General features: G+C 39.1%; 3 protein-coding genes across 3 annotated transcripts; 2 read left to right on the forward strand and 1 right to left on the reverse strand.

Annotated features, from left to right (window-relative positions):
• Positions 1-2,662: 2,662 nt before the first annotated feature.
• Positions 2,663-3,971, reverse strand: LOC141832992 (myb-related protein Zm38-like). The gene is made up of 3 exons (XM_074720366.1): positions 3,797-3,971; positions 3,584-3,713; positions 2,663-3,488 (listed from the first exon to the last, which is right to left on the reverse strand). The coding sequence occupies exons 1-3, from the start codon at positions 3,927-3,929 to the stop codon at positions 2,963-2,965; spliced, it is 789 nt and encodes a 262-aa protein (XP_074576467.1). The 5' UTR covers positions 3,930-3,971; the 3' UTR covers positions 2,663-2,962.
• A 977-nt stretch (positions 3,972-4,948) lies between these two features.
• Positions 4,949-6,083, forward strand: LOC141832788 (prohibitin-3, mitochondrial-like). Its single transcript, XM_074720169.1, has one exon. It carries the CDS (start codon positions 5,001-5,003, stop codon positions 5,850-5,852), a length of 852 nt encoding a protein of 283 aa, XP_074576270.1. The 5' UTR covers positions 4,949-5,000; the 3' UTR covers positions 5,853-6,083.
• Positions 6,084-21,838: 15,755 nt separating this feature from the next.
• Positions 21,839-24,214, forward strand: LOC141833262 (protein indeterminate-domain 16-like). Its single transcript, XM_074720662.1, has 3 exons — positions 21,839-22,283; positions 22,391-22,790; positions 23,234-24,214. The coding sequence occupies exons 1-3, from the start codon at positions 22,193-22,195 to the stop codon at positions 24,027-24,029; spliced, it is 1,287 nt and encodes a 428-aa protein (XP_074576763.1). The 5' UTR covers positions 21,839-22,192; the 3' UTR covers positions 24,030-24,214.
• The last annotated feature ends 330 nt before the right edge of the window (positions 24,215-24,544 follow it).

The raw sequence follows: 24,544 nt of genomic DNA on the forward strand, positions 1-24,544 counted from the left end.
GGTGTAGCTGGTGACTGATCAGTTTGCTCCGCTGTCCATGGTACGTGGTAGACCACGCCAATCATAATAAGGCAAAGATGCGTGTATCCCACCGTGGGATTATATATAATAAATTTTCATGGTCTAAAATAAAAAGATCATGCATTCATTAATTATTTTCTACACTGCAATTGAGTATGTAAGGTGTACTGCAGTTGGTTAGGCAAATAAAGCTTGCCACAACTCATGAGTCTCTCATCGATCCAGTTTTCAACGCTCTCTCACTGTGTCACTGAATATTGATGCGTGCATGTAGTCGCAGATGAAGGACGGTTGCGACCACACCACAGCTGCTTTCGTTACTGGCCGGGTGCTAATTTAAGTGGCGACGGTTCCAGATCGTACGTCTTTTTGGGTGGTCGGCCGTGGTGGAATGGAGGACCCGCACACAATCCGGTTCACGCGCTGCTCTTTCCTCGTCATGCATGATTCAAGTGTGACGTATATCGTCGGCTTTAATTATTTTTAATATTTGAACAACTTAATTTACTGTACTGCGAGAGAGCAATTTCGGCGTAATTCAAAGAGGGGGGAGATCAAAAAATATTGCAGCAGTATTATAGGATGGCAAATGAATTAAATTTTCAAGAGCAAATTTGATACTAGATTTCATAAAAATTTATTTATATTTATTTAATATAATTAATTAATTAATTAAACTCGAATAACTTATTAAATTAAATAAATAAAAATAAACTTGAATATATACGTGTCAATTCATTAATGCTCATACCAAGAAGGATGATGAATTATTCGAGAGTGAATATTCATAAAAAAAAAATTATAAATCATGTTGGTAGGGATTGATCTTTATTCAATGTAGATAATAATATAATATAATTAATAAAATAAAATATATATAAAATTTTATAATCATACAGCACTGTAAAATAATTATTTTATAATTGTTCTTTTCGAATCTTTTTATTTTAAATTTTATATAATAGTGATCATTATCAACAGATATATTTTTCCTCTATATATATATATTTATATATTTCAAATTCATCATTAAGCAATTTTGAGGTTTACCCTTTTTCCTTAATTGTAATGTTATACTAAGCACACTTGGTAGATTTCCTGTTATGCGCTCCTAACTACAAAATTCTCCTTTATAAATTTCAATGAACTGAAATATTTTTTGACTTTACACTTAGATTGTATAGTTAGTCTGTCAATGCTATACAGGTTACTGATAAATCAAATATTATTTATTACTAGTCTAATTACATTGTAACATTGCAGATAATGGAAAGCAACCGTACTAATGCTACATTATTGATTACACCGAGATAACTCTTCTGCAAAAGGTACGGTGGAATCCGTCACCATAGTGGCCTCACACGGTCGGGTCACGACCATCTGTGAGAAGGTAAATTAAATCAAAAAATTACAGTTGATCATGATGCAAAATGGTACACCCAGACAACTCATTAGTAGCTATAATATCAATCAAAAATGGTTGCTTTGTTATGATTCTATGCACAGTTCTTATATTTGTTTAATAACTAATCAACAAATTTAAAATTATAAATTTTTAAAGAATCAAATAAGCTAAAAACTAAACGAATCAAACAATTTTAATTTTTATATTTAGTTTCACCTGCCTCCACTAATTTATCAAACAATTTATCAAATAAATTTAAATTTAATAAAACTTGATTCGTCTCGTGTACAGCCCTAGGCGGCGCCCCGCATGTGAGATCGAGTTCCTGCAGTAAGCAACGTCGTCTTTTGGTCAACTGAGCTTATCCGAATGCACGCAGAAAACGGAAGAAGCTAAAGCCGCATAGAGAACTCAATGTATCATCGCATGCAGCTATTTGCACACGCACAGCTTGTCGGACCCTCAGTCATTCATTGAACTTTAGCGGCGAGTCAACGCGACTTCCGTACTCGAAGTCAAAACGAAGCATGTTTGTATTCGGTTCGCACTAAATGAAGCCGTCGGCGAGTCGATTAGACGAGAAGGCCACGCAGAATGCGGCCGCATGAAAGTCGTCGATAACTATTAAATTCTTTTTTGACTGATCGAGGTCATTCTTCTCGCCGAGTTGACTTTTTGCAGGCGCGGATTTAATTCAGAATCCAGGTGGCAACAGCAAGTACGAGATGCCCTTGCAAAAGGTCAAACGGAAGAGAAATTTATGTTTGACCAACAGTAGCAGCTCGTCGTAAAAGATTTATACAATTTGAACACGTCTCTGTTCAAGCCAAAATTATCCAGATACCTTTAATTTCCTCAATGAATGGTTTTGAGAATAGTTCAATTAATTGTGCATCATAGCTCATTGTCTCCCCACACACCAGTCATCAAACCCTACATGCCTCTCAGTTGCTCCTCTTCCCTCTCCACTTCTCGGCAATTCTATAGTTTTCTCTTTTTCTTTTGTTCTTTTCTAATTCCATGGCATCACAATTTTCTCACTCAGACTTCAACTTTGTCTTCACCTTTAGGCATTCTAATCTGTGCGATCGATTGTGAAGGCCAACAAAATAAATAAATAGCAGCGTAGATTTGTCTCTTTTTGTGTTCTTGAAAGGATAAGAGGATTATTAAATAATGCAAATGCAGCTACGTGGTGAGATGAACTTGTAGTATCCAATATTCAAGTTTTTTTTCTTTTTAAAAGAAGAACTTTCTAGCATTATTGATCATTAGTTTTGGAACGGAACAGAGCCTCAGCTGCATCTCATCCCTTCTCTCTTCTCGTCTTCATAGCTCATAACAAGTACAATAAGCCAAACCACCAGCAAAAGAAAATAAAAAGAAATCCAGCAGCAGCGACGGGGAGATAAAAAAAATGATCGCGCTTTATCGTGCTGCTTCCTTTTCATATGATTACTTTTTCTTAATTATTGTGCTTCCTTAATTTCTTTAAGATCATCTTCATGCGAGCACAAATGGCAGAAACAGTGGCGATCAGAAAAGCTCAAATTTCCAGCATTCCTGATCCAAAGAAGTTCTCTGGCACTGGGCGAAGCCATCGAGGCCAAAGAATTTCTCATCGACCGAGTCCCACTCCCCATTCCAGTCATCCAGACCCCAGAGACACATGGACTCAGGCCACTCCGTGCAGGGGAGCTGCATCTCTGAGGAGCCAGAGGAAGAGCAGCACGAAGAGAGCGAGCAGGGGACGGCAGCCATCTCATGGGGCACCATCATGGGCACCTCGTCCGTGCAGAACCCCGGCGAGCTGGCGACGTTCTTCTCCTCGACTTTCTCCTGATCAGAAATCTTTGCGCTGGATTCCGAGGTTGAGCTTGGCCTCCTGTCCTCCATGCCACCCTGCTGCTGCTGCTCCTCCTCGTCGGCAGCAGGAAGGATGGGCTTGTGAGTCAGCGGGTCGATCCCCATCTTCCTCAGCTTCTTCTTGATGTGGGTGTTCCAGTGGTTCTTGATCTCGTTATCAGTTCTCCCTGGCAGATGAGATGCAATCTTAGACCATCTGAACACACAAACCACGCACAAAAGGCTTAATTATAGTAAACAAAAAGAGTGAAAAGTAAATCAAGAAAGAAAAAAAATTTAAAATCATAGAACCTGTTTCCGAGCTGGGAATGAAGCTCAATGACCAACTTCTCCTCCGCTTCAGAGAGCAGTCCTCTCTTGAGATCAGGCCTGAGGTAGTTTGTCCATCTCAGCCTGCAACTCTTGCCACACCTCAAAAGCCCTGCATCAAGTTCAACTGCCTGCTTTGGATGCTTACTCGACTGGAAAATACAAGAAAAGGTTAGAGGGAAACTGGTGAGGGACCTGCAAGCTTGGGCACAGCCCTCCAGCAGCAGTGTCCGTTGGTGAGGATGAAGTTGATCAGCCTGCTGTCCTCCTCTGCAGTCCATGGCCCTTTCTTCAACCCCACCTTGTCACAGCATGGCTGCCTCCCCATTCTTCAGTTTCTTCTTCTTCTTCTTCTTCTTCTTCAGTAGAAGACAACATGCATGGACTCTGCTTTGCTTGAGTCTCCCCCTCGCTTTATAGCTCTCTGGCATGGCTTTGGCCTGAAGGTCTGCGACTTGACCTTCCATACAAGTCCCATGCACACGTGTCAGGGAGGAAAGATGAACTCGTCGCACGTGGGAGGTCAGTTTTGGGAAACTGCCACCTCACCGGCTCATGCTTGGTCTGCGAGGGCAGAAACCGAGCAAGCCTGATGTATTGAATTTATGCAAATTAGTAAGTTAATTAAGCCTCTACGCGTTCAAATCCTTTATCATGAAAATAGCTCCTAGGGTCTATGGGACATGGTGGCGCGGTAGGATATTCAGATTGTCACTTAGTACTTAAGATTTGATCTCCAATTACAACGTATTTATAGAAATTTTCTTCTAAATGGAGAGTGCAATCAAAGGATGCTGAGCGTCTGGGCTGACCGCTGCGTGCACTTCCTGATTTACCCTAGTAGTCGGTGGAAAATTTTCGTAGGGTTGGATCAATCACCCTCAAGGATAGTCAATGAGACTAACTGAGATTTATCATGAAAATAGCTTCTGGGACATTGTTGAGTTGGTTACGACAAAATAAAATTATTGAAGTAGATATGAGTTGAATCTCGACGAAACTGAGGTAATGTCCTCCTCCGTTATGACCAATTTATAGCTTCTTAATTTACCTTTTTATAGATAATTATAGGATCGATCGTGTGAAACTGCTGAATGACGGATTCGATCTTTACCATGAAAATAAAGAGGATGATAATTGAATGCAAATTGATAATTGAATCCTAAAAACCAATATATAAAAGGATTGATGCCACAAGGGCTAAACAAACAATTCTGGATCCAGCCCGGTCCGGCCCATCTGTGGGCCGTCAGGCCCGATTGACATCCCCATTAACTAAACCACATTAGGGTTTTGCTAGCAGCGCCGCCTTATCGAACAAATAAATGAAAAGGCTCTTCGTTCTTTTCTTTTCCTTCCCATTTCCTCTGATCGCTGCGATCGATTTTGACTCGAGACGATGGCGGCGGGCGGTGGGCAGGCGGCGGTGTCGTTCCTGACGAACGTGGCGCGGGCGGCGATCGGGTTGGGTGCCAGCGCGACGATACTGAATGCATCTCTCTACACGGTGGACGGCGGGCAGCGCGCGGTGCTGTTTGATCGTTTCCGCGGGGTGCTGGCGGAGACGGTGGGAGAGGGAACCCATTTCCTCGTCCCGTGGTTGCAGAAGCCCTTCATCTTCGACATTCGCACCCGCCCCCATACCTTCACCTCCAACTCTGGCACGAAGGATCTGCAGATGGTCAACCTCACCCTCCGCCTTCTCTCTCGCCCCGATGTTCAACACCTGCCTACTATTTTCACTTCCCTCGGCACGGAGTACGACGAGAAGGTCCTCCCCTCCATAGGTAACGAGGTTCTCAAGTCTGTGGTCGCGCAGTTCAACGCCGACCAGTTGCTCACCGAGCGGCCACATGTGTCTGCCCTCGTTCGCGATGCCCTCATCCGGCGCGCGCGGGACTTCCATATAGTTCTCGACGACGTCGCCATCACCCACCTCTCCTATGGCGTCGAGTTCTCCAGCGCCGTCGAGAAGAAGCAAGTCGCTCAGCAGGAGGCAGAGCGGTCCAAGTTCCTTGTTGCCCGTGCCGAGCAGGAGCGTCGTGCTGCTGTAATTCGTGCTGAGGGTGAAAGTGAGGCTGCCAAGCTTATCTCTGACGCCACCGCTGCAGTTGGTACTGGCCTCCTTGAACTCCGTCGGATTGAGGCTGCTCGTGAGATCGCCACCACTCTTTCGAAGACACCCAACGTTGCCTATCTTCCTGGAGGGAATAACATGCTTCTCGGGATCAACCCTACCCAAGGACGTTGAAGAAAATGTATTCCCTAAACCCTGCTTTTTTCCGCCATCATCCTACCAATGCAAAAAGAGATGTTTTCTGATTGAAATTTGGTAACTCTGCCTGTGGATCATTAATGCTTAGTTGCATAGGAAAACTGTGATGCTTAGTGCACTTTTTCCATTATCAACCTTTCTGGAGTTTTCAAAACTCTTGATACATTTCTGATGCATGCATAATATCATTGAGAGTTTCTACGTCCATTTATGCTTTTTTATGTCTGTTTGGTACCTTGAAGTGTTATATGCTGCTCGTAAGCAGACCACATGTTTAGCAGATGCACATGTAATCATTGTTTAGATAAACGAAATAATTTTGTGCGTATCCAAATACTATCATAGTGCAACCATTATTTGGATAAGTATAATCATTTTTTGTTTGGTTACTGTTGTTTCATAAATACATTAATTAGTAGATGTAATCTACCTATCTTATATAGATAAATTTGAATGTCGAGGACCTATGTTTTCTTGCGTTATGTCATAGGTGCTTTAGAGTTATACTCCATATGAGAGTTTGAGGATAATGGGGAGTTAAATTCTTTGTATTTTTTATTGGTTCAGCACAAGACCTAGGCCTTGGTCTCAGGTTGAGCATGTTAAATGCTGAATGCTTTGGGATTGAACTAAAAATTCCCATGCGGAGCCTCATATATGTTAACTAGAGGATCCATATACTGTTACAGTGAGGCATGCAATCATTTAAAAATCTGATTGTCGCATTTCACATCTCGTCCGGTTTTTACACAATATCCTTTCAACAATCTGTAATATGAAATTTGGAATTCAGAATAGGAATGAAAAAAATGATGTGAAGGTTTTGTCCGTATGCCTTGCACTATCTTAAAGTACCATTGCATGAGGTGATTCACCAGTTAACCACAATTGATATGTGAAAGTAAAAGATATGCAGTTGTCCAGAAGTGTCAATGATTTTATCATTAAGTTTGTTTTGGTGGACTTGGTCTGCACCTCACACAGCTAGGCGGTTTGATAGGTCATTGCTAGAAGAGGAGATGCTTATGAGTATTTGGAGATTTTTACACAGTGGTTCATAGGCACTTATCCAACTGATGATCATGCAATTATTGTTTAGATAAATATAATCATTTTGTGGTTAACAGAATCATTACATAATAGTTGTTTAGATAATCACAATCATTTTTATGCTTGGTCGGATAAATTAATGAATGAATGTAGTGTTCATATTATTCTATAAATTGAATAGGATTTAAAAGATTCACCATGCCATTGGGTCTTATGTTCTAGACACTTGAGAATTGTATTACTTGGGGGAGAAAGGGAGGTAGATCTTTGTATTTTTTTCCAAATCACTTATACATGATGGGAAAATGATGAAAATTGCCTAGAGCTATATTCCAATCCTTTGTCTCTTGAAATTAAGATTTTATTTTCTTGTCAGTGTAGGCCTTGGTCTTACACAGAGTTTTATTAAGTTTTTGTTTTTCCCCCCCCCCCCACATTCAATTGTCCAAGCATTGAAGTCTATTCTCATCGCACCTAACATGGGAGCGTTGCATCCCCGACATTGAATTCTATTTAGCTCAATGTTTCTAGGATTGTAGTAGTCCTGCAAATCTGTATAATCTTAGTTGATAGAGCTTTTATATTTATGTTCTTCCTTTTCCTTTCCTTGTCAATGTTTTATTTTATGAAGATTTGTTAGATTTTAAATGTCGCTTATTTCATGTTTTATTGTGCCTCTCATATATTACAGTTAAACAAACATTTATACATTTACACATGCACACTGTTGGACTTGGTGGAATTGGTTGTGTTTTCCTTTATATTCAACTTAGTCGAGTTGTATTCAAACTAATTTGCCTAATGATATCATCAGTATTGTTTGTTGCCAAGAAGGTTATATTTATATAATTTGTTTCTCTTAAAATGTTCATTTAAATTTTGTTGCTATAGCCTTATTTTAAAGGTATATAAGTTTAAGAAAAAGATAATTGAAGTGGTAAAATTCATTTGAATTAATCTTAGTATGCACGTCAAAGTGGGGTGAGTGTTAACACCCTATTTAGTGGACTATAATTCAAATATGATTGAAGTGTTATGCTCTTGTTTTTAATAGTAAAAAAAACTAAAGTTTTGTTTTCTATAGTTGTTTTGTAAGTTGAAGTGGTTTGTCATTACATGTGGTTGAATCTCATTGCTTTTTTCTTATTTGATGTAGAATTACGGTCCTTCAAATTAGAATTCCTCTGTGATTTATATATTTGAAGTTAGCTAGTCTCAAAAAAAAATGCCAGAGTTTCAGTTTGAACTTCTCAAATTATATTTTGTATGTGTTCTATGTTTGATTTCGTAATCAAATTAATAGAAGCACTTAACTTAGCCTTATGGTACATTCAGTTCAGCTATTTTATAAATTCCTTTGGTATTGCTAGTTTTTTTTATTATAAAAATGATCTCGGAAAAATAATTTTCATAGAATTGTGTTTCCATGTTCATAATGATGCCTTATTCAATAATAATTATTTCTCATGTGTTCAATTTTTAAAAAATATTTTACTCTGTTCAATCTCTAATATATTGTTAATGTCGGGTTGGACCAAAGAAATCATGGGAAGTAAGCTAGGTATTGTAAAAAGCATTTCTTATCTAATCCTTGCTTCTATGCTGCTTGCAAATCAAACACAAGATTACATGAACTAAATTATAAAATATTTAATCTTGTTCTATTGTTTCGTGAGTCTTTCTTCTAAGAATATTCATTTTAATTTTGTGTTTATTCTATTTGTTTTTTTATCCATTTGAACTGAAACATTTCATGATGTTTGTTCATGGTGGAATGATAAGCACACTTAATAATCTCCCTCTGGTTCGTATGTAGGGTTTGAATTATATATATATATACGAAAATGATATCCTGAGCGACAGATTCGTACGTGTTTGTGAGCGACATCGCCGACCCACAACTACTGCGGCCGGTCTTGCTTCGCTGTCCAGCTATTGTTTACGGCTAGCTCGGGCGCGATCAAGGCGTCGTTTGTCGACGCTTTGTCCGGCGTCGGATTCCGATCGGATAGTGGTCGGAATCTGACATAATTTAGTCGGAAATAGCCAAATCACGCGGCCAGAGATGGCGTAGCCACTGCCGATTGAGATCGGGTTGGATTTCGGTTGAATCACGGTCGGAGACCGGCCGAGTAAGGATCGGCGTGCGACGTTGATCCATTCTCAGTCAGATTCCGTCCCGATCGTGGTCGGCAGTGGCGCGGTAGGTGATTTGGCCCATTGTTGCTAGTTAGCTGGATCTGGATGTTGTCAAGAAAAGAAAACCCAAAATTTGGCACGACAGCTTTGTGAAGCCTTCTTTCAAATAAACATATATAACCATGGAATAACTTTGTGGGATGCACATTGCCTTCTCCCCCTCTCAATTGGTATCTTCTTATTCCCCTTAATCTCATGATATGTGTGCTAAAAGGGGAGGAAGAAAAAATATTAAGCATTGACAGGTAAATAAAAACAATGATTTTTAATTGCCTCTCTATTTCCATGACCTCACCTGCGTGACTATGGTGGCGCCGGGTGATGGCTGCCGCCAAGGATTAGTGGAGCGTGTACCTGATCAAGACAATGGGCGGCCGGACCGGCACCATCTCCGTGCTTTTTACATTAATTTTCTTATTACAAAGTGATGAAGACAGTGTAAATCTATTTACAGCTTACAAGATTATGAAAGAAGGCTTCACAAAGCTGCCGTGCCAAATTTTGGGTTTTTTTTTCTTGACAACATCCAGATCCAGCTAACTAGCAACAATGGGCCAAGAGTCTGAAATCTTCATTCTTCAAGGATCTGGACTTGGCCACTTGGTAAGCTTAAAACATTAAATTCTTTGCGATCTGTTTGTTTTGTTGATTGAGGCTCCATTCATGATTCTTAATTAGATGAAAGTGTCAGCCATTAAATTGGGAAAGACTTTGACAGTCATAGTGAGGTCCTCCTATCGAAACTCACCATCCTATTAATGAATGAGCTTTCAGTCCTGAAAGAGAATTAGTGGATAAATTTTGGTACCACAAGAAAAGAAGCATAGAAAGTTGGCTGTAGCTTCCTCTGCACTTCATTTAAAAGCAAACTTAGTCGTAGTTGCAGTAATAGCCCTAATTCAAACTTCTATACCTATACTGACATGCTTAATTATTTTAAATGTAAAAGGGATGTCTTTGTCACAGCGACACCCACATGAACATACAAGCCTTTCCTCCCACCTTTAATCATTGCGTCTTTATGCCATTGTTGCTGCCTCCAGCTGAAAAGTAATTGCCAACATCCAACCCAAGCAACTAGTTGGTCCCCTGAAGCCATTTATTTGTCTACCTCGCAAGTCCTTCTGGCTGTGGTCCTGATCAAAAGGAACAGCTAAAGTTTGCCACAAAGTTGAGTTTAATTTGTGAAGTCTCTCTTTGTGATCCTATCTACATGTTAAATCTCAAGATGCAGTTCAATCCAATCCAAAAATGCCAAAATATGTAGATGAGATGTAAGGATAAGTTTCAAAGTCTGCTTGCCCTGTTCAATATACCTCTCCAGGCTTCAATATCACTAAGATGAGGGCCTGCTTTTATACCATTAGCCTAATTTAATTTAAATTTCCAAGAAATTTAATCTAAATGAGAAACCCTTGATATTTAAGCTACTGATGCATTAAGGTTTCAAGGCTCTTGCTCTGCTCCATAACCTACTATATTATGTATGGAAGAGGATAAAGAAATATGCAGGGGGCTGCCACCTGTGTAGTTGGAGTGCCTTGTGAAAATACCGGCCCAAATGTGTGGATGAGTGTGCCAGCATAGCTAAGCCCAATAACACTGAGTTGATATAAAAGAGCTTAATCAGTTTGGTTGATTATATATATATATATATATAACTAAGTTAAAGATGGGCAGAAGAATTAAGAGAAGGTTTGATATCTTAAAAGATTCGATTGTTTTGACTTTTGCATTGTATAGGGTGAGAGTTCACATGGTCTGTTCAGTTCCTTTGTGGTCTCACAATGGCTTTTGGAAAAGGAGAGCTCCTACGACCCTACCAAGCTTTTTCACAGATGCATGAAGAAGAAGCCATGGATGATGGATATGGAAGCATCCTTCCCACTAGTGCACCCCATTGAATCATTTGTGTCAAGCTTTGCTTTGCTTTGCTTTGCTGAAAAGGAATCTTCCTTGTCATTTAAAACAATTTAAACCAATGTACCACAAATTAAAGCCTTCTTTCCATCTTCCTCCTTTTCCCTTGGACATCACTTTTGCGTTGTAATGAGATTATGAGAATACTCTTCTCTCTCTATCTTTTCCATGTCCAAATCTAAATCTATATATATTTCAGTACTGTGACATGATTCCACTCTTATTTCCTCTGCCTACTTCCGCTCCTTCTCTCTCTTTTTGTCTCATTTTTTTTGTCTTTCATGTGAAATGATCCACCACCACGACTGATGGAGATGGAAGCACATGGTCTGGTGGCTCATCCAAAAAGGGACTCCCCAACTAAAAAGAAAATGAAAAAGAAGCAATGCAGAAGAAAATAAAGCATCCATATGTATATATTGATATTTTTTTTATCCTGGAATGGCGGATTTCATTTTTTGCTGAAGTGATAATTTTTCTATCGCTTATTTAGTGCATATGCTTACTTTCTGAATCATGCATACCGAAGTGATGTACGTTTTGCTACAATCTTGTCACTTTGACGAGAAGCATCTCATGTGGCTTACCATAGGATATATAAGAGATATGAAAGGCATTTTACATGAAAGGGGGATTTATATATACATAAATCTTAAATTAATATTATGTGTATAAATCTCTAGATATTAACTTATACTAGTATATATCATATGAAATTATTTTATAGATGTTATTAAATTATCTCATAGGCACTGATAAATTGTATTTAGTCGATACTAGATTGCTTTATTATTGCTACCAACATAGGAAAGAAATAGTGCATCAAGACTTGTACACAAATATACTTTAGGATAGATTGATTTGTGAATAGACTTGCTTCTTTTCATACCATCATATGTGAAGGTGACTTTCATGTGAATCATCCTATTCTATATGGATCGGAGTTTATGAAATAAAACTAATGTAAAGGACGCTTTTACATTAGTTTTCCATAAAGGTTCTTTCATATATACTCATTGGACTGAAGAAAATTGGCAAAGAATTATTTTCAGTTGTTGATTGATGATTAATCAAAGTTGAAGTTTTATTTTACTCAGATTCTCGACGGCAAACAGAGCGAAGAAGAGACCTTTATTAATAGTTTTTATTCGAGTTTAATTACTGCGTGTGGCTCAAGCAGTGCCTGTCACGATGCGGTTAAAGGTTCCCTTCATGCATGTACTGAAGAGCTCAAGATGCCGAGGTGATGCGATGGAACAAATTAGACAACTGTTGAAGATGAAAGAAAAACAAAAAAGGTGATGAATGATAGGTGGTATTATCCATTGCCAGACCACTCCAAGATCCATTGATTTAATTATGATTTATAAGAAGGGGATGCTGCAGGCTAGAGGCCAAGAGGGCATGGGGTTGTGGGGGAACAAGAGGAGGGATATGGTGGTGGAATATTTCTCTCGCTAACTTTTCAGAAACAATGATCTCTCCATATCTTTCAAGCCTGGACTCATTGCATCTTCTTGCATGGGACCTCCTCCCATTCGGATATTGGAAGAAGACAAGTCAAGCAGAAATAGTGTTTAATTTGACAGTGCCCTGCCTCTTCAATCACACTGTGTTGTTGCTCCACATGGCTCATCCATGTTTGCTAGTGCGTCACTGCCCTACTTTAATCTTGATATGTAACCACTGTGACAACCAGTGATCTGATTTATACAGACAGTCAAAAACAAATTCTATGGAGGGGCATCCTTAAGATTTTACTGCTGATTAGCCCAGATTAGTTTTTTCTCTTTACCGAAGGAATAACGTTATAATTAACCACTGTAGTTCTTCATTTCAAGGAAGTTGACGAGTCAAAAAGTAGTTTAATGATCATGAGCATTAAACAGACGAGAATCTTCGATGCATGTGCATATCATGATGATGATCATGAGCAATCATCGCCTTATGATTTTAAATATTTCTAGATTGTCCTAAAATTACTGAGAATCTTCAATGCAAGTGTAGATCTTATCTTGTGCCTTTGCGGGTGTCGTTACCGGAACTAGCTCACTGAATTAACAGGGAATGGCTAGCTTCTTCCAAACATATAACCTCCGGCGATCGACGTCTTGTAATGATCAAGTAGCAGTCAATAATTCTGATGTTGGAATATCAATTAATTAATTAATTAATTGTGGCAAAACAGTGGTATAAGCAGAGTATTTTGTTTGTCCTACTCCTTCACGTATCGTTTTCTTCATTTTATATTCTACCAAACGGAAGCCTGATTTGGCTGCGGGGCACCGCTGTTCTGTCCAACCACCAGCACGCTCATGTGCCCTTCCCTCCTCTCGCCCATCAACTCCTGCTCGCGCTGCGCAAGCAACGTCAAATCAACATTAACATCTAAAAGGAAGATGATAATCGACTAGATATCGAAAGGGAATGGAGACGATCACAAAAAATAACCCCATCGCCGCACTGGGCGCCGATTGAATAGGAACAAGAGTGACTTAGCATGCATGCAGGCCAGGCCAGGCCCCCTTCACTCGATCAGGTTGTCTTGTATACATCACAAGCTCTGTTGTCACGCCACCAGGTGGATCCGTCTGAGTATGTAAGGTCGCGAGGAAGCAGACTGGGTAGCAAACTCCAAAGAGAGCTACTAAAGTAAGTCTATTCCTCCTATTGGAGCAAGAGGATGATCTTGAAGTCCACCCTCTGACGTGCATGGGACGTGCATTACACTGTGAGTGAGAGTGAGTGAGTGAGGAAGACGAGCACAGTCAATAATTGGAAAGAGCATATATCTGTATACGAACTCGTACAAGTACAAGAGCCAAAGTTGAAGGCACGCATGAATAATTAAGCTAAGCTAGCAGGGCATGCATGCTTGTGAAGTGAGGAGATGACGCACGCAGGCGATCGAAGGGTGTGTGGGGGGTGTGTGCGCGGTCCCAGCGTTGCCTCCCACTTAGAAAAGTTGTGACAGCGTACGTGGACGGCGACGTCTGGTCGGAGAGGTGGACGCTGGGATTTGTCACTACGTGGGCAAATGGGACAAAGAGGGCGGTCGACGGCGGAGCACCATCGACGACGCTAGCTTGCTTTGGGAATTGGGACTGCAGCCGATGGTGGATGTCAATTGGCCTACTGTACGTGTCTCTGCCTCTGCCTCTGCCTCTGCCTCTGCCTCACTCCCCAGCTCGCCCAGTACTGCTCGTGTAGCTTGCAGTGGCAGCAGGGCAGCGCATAGTCTCGCTTCTACTGTGAGTCTGTGCTTCAAAATAAATCATTTTTCAGACGATCCAATAATTTTTTTACAACTGGCAAATATGTGCTAATTGATGTAATTATAAAGAATTATGTCCGATAGAAAATTTATATATATATAAAGAAAATGACTTCTTTTTCCATCACCTTTTGCCCACATTCAGGCAAGTCGATTGATTTGATAGATCGATAGATCAAGCCATATAGATCGGGCTGTCAAACAAGTCGATGCATCGCTTAAACCAATTGAACCGATCGAGCAACCCAATCGTGCAAAGAGGACGACTGCTCAATTTGGTTTGGTTAGCCCAAGAAGGTAGGTCATGTAGAATATAATGAGTCGGACAAGCCAATCAAGGTAGATATCTACATTTGTTCAATAAATTTACTGTATATATTCTCACTCACATGCCTACACAATTTAATCAACTATCCAACTAACCTAATAGATACATCTAAACGAACTTAAACGGTTGTTACAGTCAAAAGTGTAACATATAGATCATAATTAAATCTTACTTTGAACAGAATATATAATTAAGTTTCGATTTGCAAATGAAGAGAGAATATATCTGAGAATTGAAATAGAGGAAACTGAGTAGCAGTAGTAGTGGAAGATGGGGCCCTCCACTAGAGGTTGCCGCCCATGGTGGGAGTCCACGCTCACGTTTGGTGAGGTGGGAAGTAAAAGATGAAAAGGTCGAAAGGAAAAAAGGAAAGAAGAGGAAAAAAAAACACGAAAGAAAGAAAGAAAAAAGTGAAAAAAAACAAAAAACAATTCACACACTTGATGCTAGCTAGCTCTTTATCGATTCTCGTGACTGACCGAGACAAAATGCAGATCTATGCGAGTCAATGAGCTTTTGACCAAGTGCAAGTGTCATCATTTGGTTGGATTTTGCGTATCCAGTCATATGTAATGTGTGTCATATATCAACAGGATGCTCACTTACAACTCTTTCTAACCTCCATGCTTAGCTAGTAAGTTCATTTAACCTTACTGTATCGTGTGTGTGTGTGTGTTACTAGTCATTTGTTGTTGATCATCATCGGTTACTGTATATAGTTTCTATACGAAGCTCCTGTTAATATGAGATATCGAAGAAAGATCTATTTGGTAAGAGACTGTTTGATGAAAATCACTGTTGTAAATATAACCTATGTTTTCTGTTATGAATTAGAGCACTTGTAACAATGAAACCGTTGTAATTTTATAGCTGAAAGAATATGCAAATATAGGCATAAGCTACTTGAAGCAAATCACCAGAATTGAACTCTTTATGAGTTGTTCAAATCAATAAGATCTTCTAGATTTACTAAAAAAATTCTATATATATTTATAAGTTGTTTTTGTATCTTAGAAATTACTATATCCATATCAATTAGATGTCTAGATTTGAAATTAGAACATGCTAAGCTTAGTAATTGTCTCCCAAATTAGCACAAGCAACAAATCTTTAAACATTAGTAAGTGTCAATATGGGAGCTTCTATAAAATATTTTGTTACACCCAATTGTGTATTTTATTGAGTTCAAGAAGTTTTGATTCTCTACTGTTTTATCAAATATTATGTTCGATAAATTTGATACAATCTTCTACATTCCAAACCACTTTTTTTTTTTAAAAAAAAAGGGAGTTTAATTGTAATAATCTAAATAGCTGGTCCAAGTGTAGTACTGTGCCTAAACACAAAGCTGTTGCTATGGTTCAAGCAATAGGTAGGGGCACGTCAATGTGTCGTCTAAATCAGCACAATTTTCTTTGAAAATTGAAAGTAAGAATCCATTGGACCACAACACAATCAACTAATCAATTATTAATGGTCACACAATACATAAATGTTCTTTATTTAGGGCGATATTTTAGTTGATCTATAATCAGCAATGTTATAAAGATGATTTGATGTTTAATACATATACACGACATAGGGAATAAATTGTAAATTGCAAAGATCATTGCCCAAACAGAAAACAATGTCACAAAGTGCTCAAACAATTGTTTTTGTTTAGGGTACATAATGTAGGATTGGAATGACCTAGTTAAAAGAGGGTGAGTAAAGAATCCTAGTAGACATGTTCCTTGTGCACCACTACTCAAATTTAAAGTTAGAAAGAAATGCATTGAAGATTTTGATGTCAACGTGCTATTATAGTTTATCCACTAATGCTCACTTACTAGCTAGATGCCTTTAGTTAATTAAAATATCATTAATCATTTGAAATAACCTTCTCCTTTTAACTTTCTACAGTCATATATTCAACTGATTTATGTTTAAATTATCCAAAAAAAATCAAATATGAAAATTTCTAATTTGTAATTATTTAGTATTTAGAATTTTTCTTTATCTATGATTATGGAGTATTAGATACAAATATCAAATACTAATCTAATTTAGTCTATCAAATACCCAGCCTAATATTCATGATATATATATGACCAGAGAAATGCCACTTCAAATAATGGCCATGCTTAGCTTGCACGAACCTTCATGTCTCCCAATCTCAATATCAATGCGTGTCGCATGGTCGACGTTGAGGCAACACCCCAATAACCTTCTAACAAAAGGCTTTATTTAGCTCGTACTTGATCATGCTCGATCGAAAATGATTTAGGTATATATATATTAATATAAATTAATTAATCTGAAATATATAGTGAATTCCTTGTCCTCTGGCTCGCTTGCCACAATCAACATATATAATTAATAAACAAGTACGTACGTAGCTGGCTAGGAAACAAAATTGAACATACACGTAACTACTCGCGATCTAATGGAGAGGACGTACGTACGTCATGAGCTAGCGAGCTTGCTATAGCTCTCATGTGGTCCTAGCTAAGTCCACACATATATCAGCACCAAGATCATGAGAAGCCAACAAAGATCATGCTTGTCGGCCTTCTCTCAGCTTTTCCCTTCCCTCTCCATGTTCCACCGCGACTGCATGCAAACATGATCATGACGCTCTACGACCGCCCTACCCACATCCACCACCCTGCAACCCCCCCTGCCCTGCTGCTCCTCCATTAATGCTGCAAAACCGGCCTTAGATCATCCATATATATAATTAATACTACTGTGCCTGTGCAGTATATATATTTATATATGTATATCAATAATCCTTGGACGACATTCTAAATCATGTCTTTAGGGCCGGTAATTAAGAAGGCATGATTCGATTCGGGGATGCAGTATATGGGGCGGATGATTGCAAAGGACATGGTGCATGTGTCGAGATCCTCCTCCCACCTTCAACCACCGCAAAGGCCAAAGCAGAACAGTAGGCGCACGCAGAAAGGCCAACTTTTGAGTCGATAGATATACATTTATATATATATATCAAATTAGGTAGCTAGCGAGCTAACTGTAGCTTAAACTGACTGACGATCGACGACGCTGCTATACTTTTTTATTTTGGGCGAACAAGACATGCATGCAGCCACACCTACCTACGCTAGATTAACTAACTGTGAACTAATTGTTGTTGTTGTTGTACATAGTCATATATACATACGTATACACGTACAGAGAGGCTCAGGCTGCTAGCTAGGGCATGCATGAGCAAGTCTGAGCGTGGTGATGAATGAGCATCTAAAGAAAGGGGAAGAAGAGAGAGGGAATCCATTAATCGTCTTTTAACACATGGATCTGCATGGTTGTAAAGCTAAGGGGACATAAAGTCACCGCCAAGATCAGCCAATCAGATGAGGCAGGCTTCCTCACTGTTAGAGGGCGATGCATGCACAGAGAGACAGATAGAGTGTGTGTGTGTTTGTGGGACTATTTATTGACTATAGCTTTGGGATTAAGCTAGTAATTAATGTGGTGGAATAATAATGGCATGAGCTTTGCTGTGGGACATCTGCTTTTTTTCACATCGATCCAGCTAACACTAAACATGACACACACACAGTCCCCATGCCGTCCTTCAAATCTCTTCTTCTTCTTGTTGCAATCATGCATTTACTTACTACCGATTGAGGACGCCATAAAAAATAGTTTCAATTATTTGAAGTTACGTTAATGCTGTTGTTAATCTAGAATTAATATGATTAATAGAGATATAAAAATAAAATCTAAAAACAATATATACGATATGTATAATTAATCCTAGAGATCAATTATACATGATGTTTTGATACGTACGTTGAGAGGTTTGCCATGTTATGAAATTATGAACATAATAGACGTAGTTACATAGGTGAAAAAAGAACAAATTTGAAACGTGAAAATAAATATTATTTAAATGATAGGGATTAGAATATAACTAATAATTATTTGTTTGAAAATTTACGCATTTGAGATAAATGCATTGATTGCTATTCTGAAACTTGTTTTACTCCACTGCAGGGGGAGCCCCCATCTCTATATAATTTTACCAAAGCTTCTTCATATGAGATTTGGGCTTAATTTGTGATATTGACAAAAAAAATTTATATATTAAATCGAAATGAAAGATTTTGATATACTGATTGTTTAACCATTTCACAAGAGTATTTATTATTATTATTATTTCTAAGTCTCTTAATTAAGTAAATCACAATTGTGGGGAGAAAACAATTGACTTGGTGTAGTACCAAAATTTCCGCCGATAATTAATCCTTTTGTTGTTCCATGATAATACACATCCAATGATGCAAAGTAAATGGTACCATGTGGAAAGATGAGACAAAATGATTAGACTGAAAGTTCCTAGTATTGAATCATAAATGAATAAGATCTAACACATCCTATCTATTTTTACCATGGACAAATATTCTAGCAAGTATAATTTCATAAATTTTTAAGTGATTATTTATTGAGTTGAGTTTTGTTGACAAGAAAAGAAAAGAAAAGAGGGAGAGGATTTTAAAATGGAGATGAATTAGAATCTAGCAAGGGACTTTGCTCAACATTTGCAATTAGTTCAATGATAAATGAGTAAGATTCAAATGTTATTGTTATTGTAAAGAAAGCAATTAAAGCATCTTTAATAATTTGATATTTTGATTCATTATGTTTAATATATTATATATAGATTTATATATGCTAAGAAAGTTAGTGTATATAATTAGATGAATATAATATTGAATTAACTAAAAAAGACTATATATATATATATATGGCAATAAAGATTATCATAAACAAAAATATTACTCACCATAAAAACTTAATTATAATAAAAATCAATGAGAGTTATTTCTATGGTATGGTCGTTAATTACCCTTAGTTTTAAATTTATAAACACATAAAAGTGGATAGAAAAGAGAGATTGATGTCTTATATGGAATACAAGCGGAATAGTTGAAATGAAAAAGAGTGTCAGATGTTCTTTGTAATCATAAAATACCTCTAATAAGATTTTTAAAAAAAGTTTTATAAAATGATGGTTAGACATACTATATTTGTTGTATGGAGTTAATGTTAGGTCACATGAATAAAAGATGAGAGTTACAGAGATGATGATGTTAAAGTGGATGTACAAATATACAAGGACAGATATGATAAAAAATAAAAATATTAGAGTCGGATTTGCACCTATTAAGGAAAAACTCTTGGAGACATATTTAAGATGGTACATATATGTACTTAGACAATCAATAAATGCTTCAGTTAGACGATGATACGAAACTATAAGAAATGTGGATATCAAATGAGAAAGAATAAAATAAAAAAAAGACTTGATTAGTAATAATAAAATAAGATAAAACTTATTTAAATATAAATAATGATATAATAAAGGATAGGGTCTAGTAGGGTAGAAGGATCCATATAACCGACTGATGCAGGACTAACGCAAGAGGAACTGAGCTTCAACGAATAATAATTTTTGACTCGGATATCACAACGAGGCACGATCTATTGCTCATGGAACCTTTTTCAGAGACCTTTATTTAATATTAAGTGGAACCCATACTGATCCAGTTTCGGATCCATCAGATATTATTTAATATATTTTTGGAGGCTTTGAATATTTTTTATTTTTATTTTGATAATTTTGAGTTTTTAAGATTTAAGGGTATTTTTATCTTTTTCAAGTTAGAGTTTTATTTTGGATCTATTTTAACACGTGTTTAGTTATATTTGTGGAGGACTTTTGATTATTGAATAATTTTTTTTTTTTGGACAAAAACCCTAGAGACACTAATCCCATACTAGTGGGATAAGATTTCGATTGTTATTGTTGTATAAAAGTAGATAAAAACTAATATATATTGCAAACCCCATAATCATATCGAGCAATTAATGCACATCATAATCACATTTATTCCCAATTGATACAAGACATTAGTCGAATTAATCCCAACATGATAGCCAACTATAAACTAAACATCTCAATTTTAGCCGCACATGGAAGTTAAATCCAAAAATATCCCTCCATCCATAAAATCCAATTAATCACCTCAATGAAGGGCAACATTTCTCTAGCTCAATGGTTGCTCAAGAGTAACATCAAGGTCCAAGCAACATATAAAATATAAATATGTGACGCAACGAGCTTCGACATCGATCATCAACTAGAAGAAAAAAAAAAGACGAGACAACTATCAAAGAGCGAGACTAATACAAGAGGAAGACGAAAAATTCCAATATATCATTGCGAATGAAATTAATATATATCCAATATAATCTAGTGTACATGTGATCGAGTGAACATGGACCCATGAGTGAAATATGACTAGTCATAAATGGTTCAATTTTAGATGTAAGAGACCTTGTCGTCAATTACTCAAAGATAACCTTATTTCCTCTTATCCAACAATGAATTTATTATTATTATTTTTTTGTCGGCCGCATAATTAGATACAAACAGGTAAATCAAGTACCGAGCAGACCCACAGATGAGAGGATATTTCACGATTCAACCCTTATTCTCGGCTACCCATGGGGGCTGACCATTCAATTATATGATAATATTGCAGCTAGCGGTACATTAATAATTGGCCTGATAAATCGATCGCCATTGAAGATGCGTGTATATCCTGCATCATCAAATACACTTTTTCATTCGCCACATGTCACGGTTTGCCCAGAAAGAAAGAGCCATCCAATATAAATTCGACAAAACGAAATTCATGATCTTTTATTATTATTATTATTATTTTCACAACAAAATTAAAACTCTCTGTCCATTCTTTTCCCCAGAAAAGTAACTCTGGACCAATTTCAAAAACAAGAAAAGAGCTTGTGCAATAGTTTTCCGTGAATTAATTAATTAATGATCAGAGAGGCCTGAAAGATAAGAAAGAAAGAAGGAAAAAAAAACTCCTTGACGTCTGCGCAACTGTACCTGATCGAGATCATGCATACTCTCAGAAATAGTAGCAATAATATCGTATTTGATAATAATTGTAATAAATAAGTGAAAGAGAGAAGAAGAAGAAAAAGAATTAGAGGGAGAAGGAGATCTCACGTGTATTTGGAGACAGGCCTGCATTAATGCATGCAATTTATACTGATGGAAGTAGCGATGAAATTATGGTCGCTTTTGTTTCTTTGTGGGGATGTTTGTTCTTTGTCCCAATCCCCTCGTAGTGGTGGACCTTCAGGACTCCCAATTTAATTGTCTTCTCTCTCTCTCTCTCTCACTCTCTTCGTCTCTGAACGATTATCAGTCTTCTCCTCTCACCATTACAAGACCAATTCCATCTCTTCCCCAAATATTATTAGTATTGTTATTGTTATTATTATTGTTGTTATGGATCTCTTCGATCGAGCTAGTAGCTGTTACAAAGCTGTCTTCCTATGTTACATAGATATGATCTCGCTCGCTTCCAAACGCACAAAACAAGATTCTTGAGGAAGGACTGACCTTCTCTTCTTCCTTCTCGGGCCTTCGCCGTTCTGCCTACTTATAGCGCACTCGCTCACTATTTTGGGTTGGAATTGAGGAAGGAGGAGGCAGGTAGTTCAATGTTAGGCTCTCCGTCGCCGGCTCCTCCGTCTCCGCTGGGCTTCAATGCCGGGGGAGGCAAGAAAAAGCGGCGGCCGGCGGGGACTCCAGGTTAGAATAATATTGTTTGAGTTGATTAGACCTCTTTGATTCGTTTTGTGTGATCGGGAAATTGATCGGGGTGGAGCGCCGCCGGTGATTTGATTATTAATTGATAGATCCGGACGCGGAGGTGGTGTCGCTGTCGCCGCGGACGCTGCTGGAGTCGGACCGGTACGTGTGCGAGATCTGCAACCAGGGGTTCCAGCGGGACCAGAACCTGCAGATGCACCGGCGACGGCACAAGGTGCCATGGAAGCTACTGAAGCGGGAGGCGTCGGAGGTGCGCAAGCGGGTGTTCGTCTGCCCGGAGCCGAGCTGCCTGCACCACGACCCCTGCCACGCCCTCGGCGATCTGGTCGGCATCAAGAAGCACTTCCGCCGCAAGCACAGCAACCACCGCCAGTGGGCCTGCGCCAAGTGCTCCAAGGCCTACGCCGTCCAGTCCGACTACAAGGCGCACCTCAAGACCTGCGGAACCCGCGGCCACTCCTGCGACTGCGGTCGCGTCTTCTCCAGGTCCAATTCATTAATATCTAGCTATCTCTCTTCCTTCTTCCAACTAATTAAATTACCTTCACTGCAATCTCAGTTAATCAATGGCTTTTTTTTTTTTTTTGATCCAGATCGATCTTTAGATAAATTTATAAATATTAAGTTTCCTAAATTGATCTCGAGTTGCAGCAGACGATCACACAATTCCCAATACTGAGCTGCTTTTCCTATGCTGTCATTTAATTGCCATCCGATCTTAGATCTCGCTCGCAAATAGATTTTTGTAAATCGATATGAAAGAACTGATCATTCTCAATTTGCTGATTGAAATTTAACTTATTCGAGAGAGAGTGTGTGTATATATATATATATATATATATATATATAACATGTAGCTGGATCTTAGAAACTTATTTTATTATTTGCTAAACTATTTTTTTAATGATCGGCGCGGCCGCCACATGCAGAGTGGAGAGCTTCATCGAGCACCAAGACACGTGCACTGCCGGCCGAGCTGGGGCGGAGCTCCACGTAGGACCGCCGCCGGCCGCGTGCTTGTCCAGGACGACCTCCAGCGCCAGCCCCTCCAGCGACACCAACTTCACCCCCGCCACATGGCCCGGAGGGCCCGCCGCCCTGAGAATGCCCATCCATCCCTCCTCCGTCTTCAACCTCGGCGCCGATCAACCCTCCTCCTCCTCCTCCCGGCCCGTAATTCACCCGCACCGCCGCAACGAGCTCCAACTCCTTCCTCCTTACACCCGCCCTGGTTGCTCCTCCCCCGCGTTAATGTCTCCGGAGACCGACGAAGCGATGGATGCGACCAAGTTGCAGCTTTCAATCGGACCCCCGGCCGACGAGGAGACCCACCGCTCCATGAACGATTACGGGCCGGTGGAGCAGCTGAAGCGGGCGATGGTGGAGAAGTCGCTGGCCGACGAGGCGAGGCAGCAGGCGAGGAGGCAGCTCGAGCTGGCTGAGCACGAGCTGGAGAACGCGAAGCGGATAAGGCAGCAGGCGCAGGCGGAGCTCAGCCGGGCGCACGCCATCCGCGACCGCGCCGTGAGGCAGATCAACGCCGCGCTGCTGCAGGTCACCTGCTACGCCTGCCGGCAGCAGTTCCAAGTGCCGGCGGTGACGGCCTCCGAGGAGAACAACTCCTTCGTCGTCAGCTACATGTCGTCGGTGGTCACCGAGGGCGAGGAGGACATGACGAACGACGGCCGCAGCCTAGCCGCCGGGAAAAGATCTAGCTATAGCTAGCTCCGACTTGATCATTGCCACAAACTCGATTAATATAATTAATTGCATTCCAATGATCGGATATATATATCTATATCCTCTTCCATTTTGTCCTTAATTCTCTCTAGCTCTTCCTAAATATAATATTGTTGGGTGATGCATGTAAATTAATATCGAACGTCGTGCTATTTTGACATGCAATTGGATTTTAATATATTTTATGTTCATTAATGTTCATCATCATATATATATATGGCCATCTTTGTATGCTTCATTAACTAACTAATCCATTATCTACTATTTTTGTAAGGATCACGAGAACACCGTAGCATGCTATGATCGACAATATTGATCAGCTGGTCTTTAATTTGTATACTTTCTGATGCATCCTTTAGGAAAAATGCTAGCTCGCGTGATCTAATCCCTATTCACTCTTTGTTTTTATTCAAGAAAATTTATTGATTAATCATCCAATGGATAGTTTCTACTGTCGTATCTTTAGGAAGAAATGGTAGAAGGAGATATATATATGTTAA

The sequence above is a fragment of the Curcuma longa genome, chromosome 8, assembly GCF_044706935.1.
Source record: "Curcuma longa cultivar G26 ecotype Majalengka, Jawa Barat chromosome 8, ITB_CL_G26_1.1, whole genome shotgun sequence".
Taxonomy (NCBI): domain Eukaryota; kingdom Viridiplantae; phylum Streptophyta; class Magnoliopsida; order Zingiberales; family Zingiberaceae; genus Curcuma; species Curcuma longa.

What these genes read in the sequence shown, in the direction of transcription:
- LOC141832992 (XM_074720366.1), bottom strand. Translation starts at nt 3,929, where the DNA reads ATGGGGAGGCAGCCATGCTGTGACAAGGTGGGGTTGAAGAAAGGGCCA. An exon ending in GGCTGTGCCCAAGCTTGCAG is followed by an intron (nt 3,714 to 3,796) that starts GTCCCTCACCAG and finishes AACTTGATGCAG; the next exon opens with GGCTTTTGAGGTGTGGCAAG. An exon ending in CATTCCCAGCTCGGAAACAG is followed by an intron (nt 3,489 to 3,583) that starts GTTCTATGATTT and finishes TTGTGTGTTCAG; the next exon opens with ATGGTCTAAGATTGCATCTC.
- LOC141832788 (XM_074720169.1), top strand. Translation starts at nt 5,001, where the DNA reads ATGGCGGCGGGCGGTGGGCAGGCGGCGGTGTCGTTCCTGACGAACGTG.
- LOC141833262 (XM_074720662.1), top strand. Translation starts at nt 22,193, where the DNA reads ATGTTAGGCTCTCCGTCGCCGGCTCCTCCGTCTCCGCTGGGCTTCAAT. An exon ending in GCGGCCGGCGGGGACTCCAG is followed by an intron (nt 22,284 to 22,390) that starts GTTAGAATAATA and finishes ATTAATTGATAG; the next exon opens with ATCCGGACGCGGAGGTGGTG. An exon ending in TGCGGTCGCGTCTTCTCCAG is followed by an intron (nt 22,791 to 23,233) that starts GTCCAATTCATT and finishes CGCCACATGCAG; the next exon opens with AGTGGAGAGCTTCATCGAGC.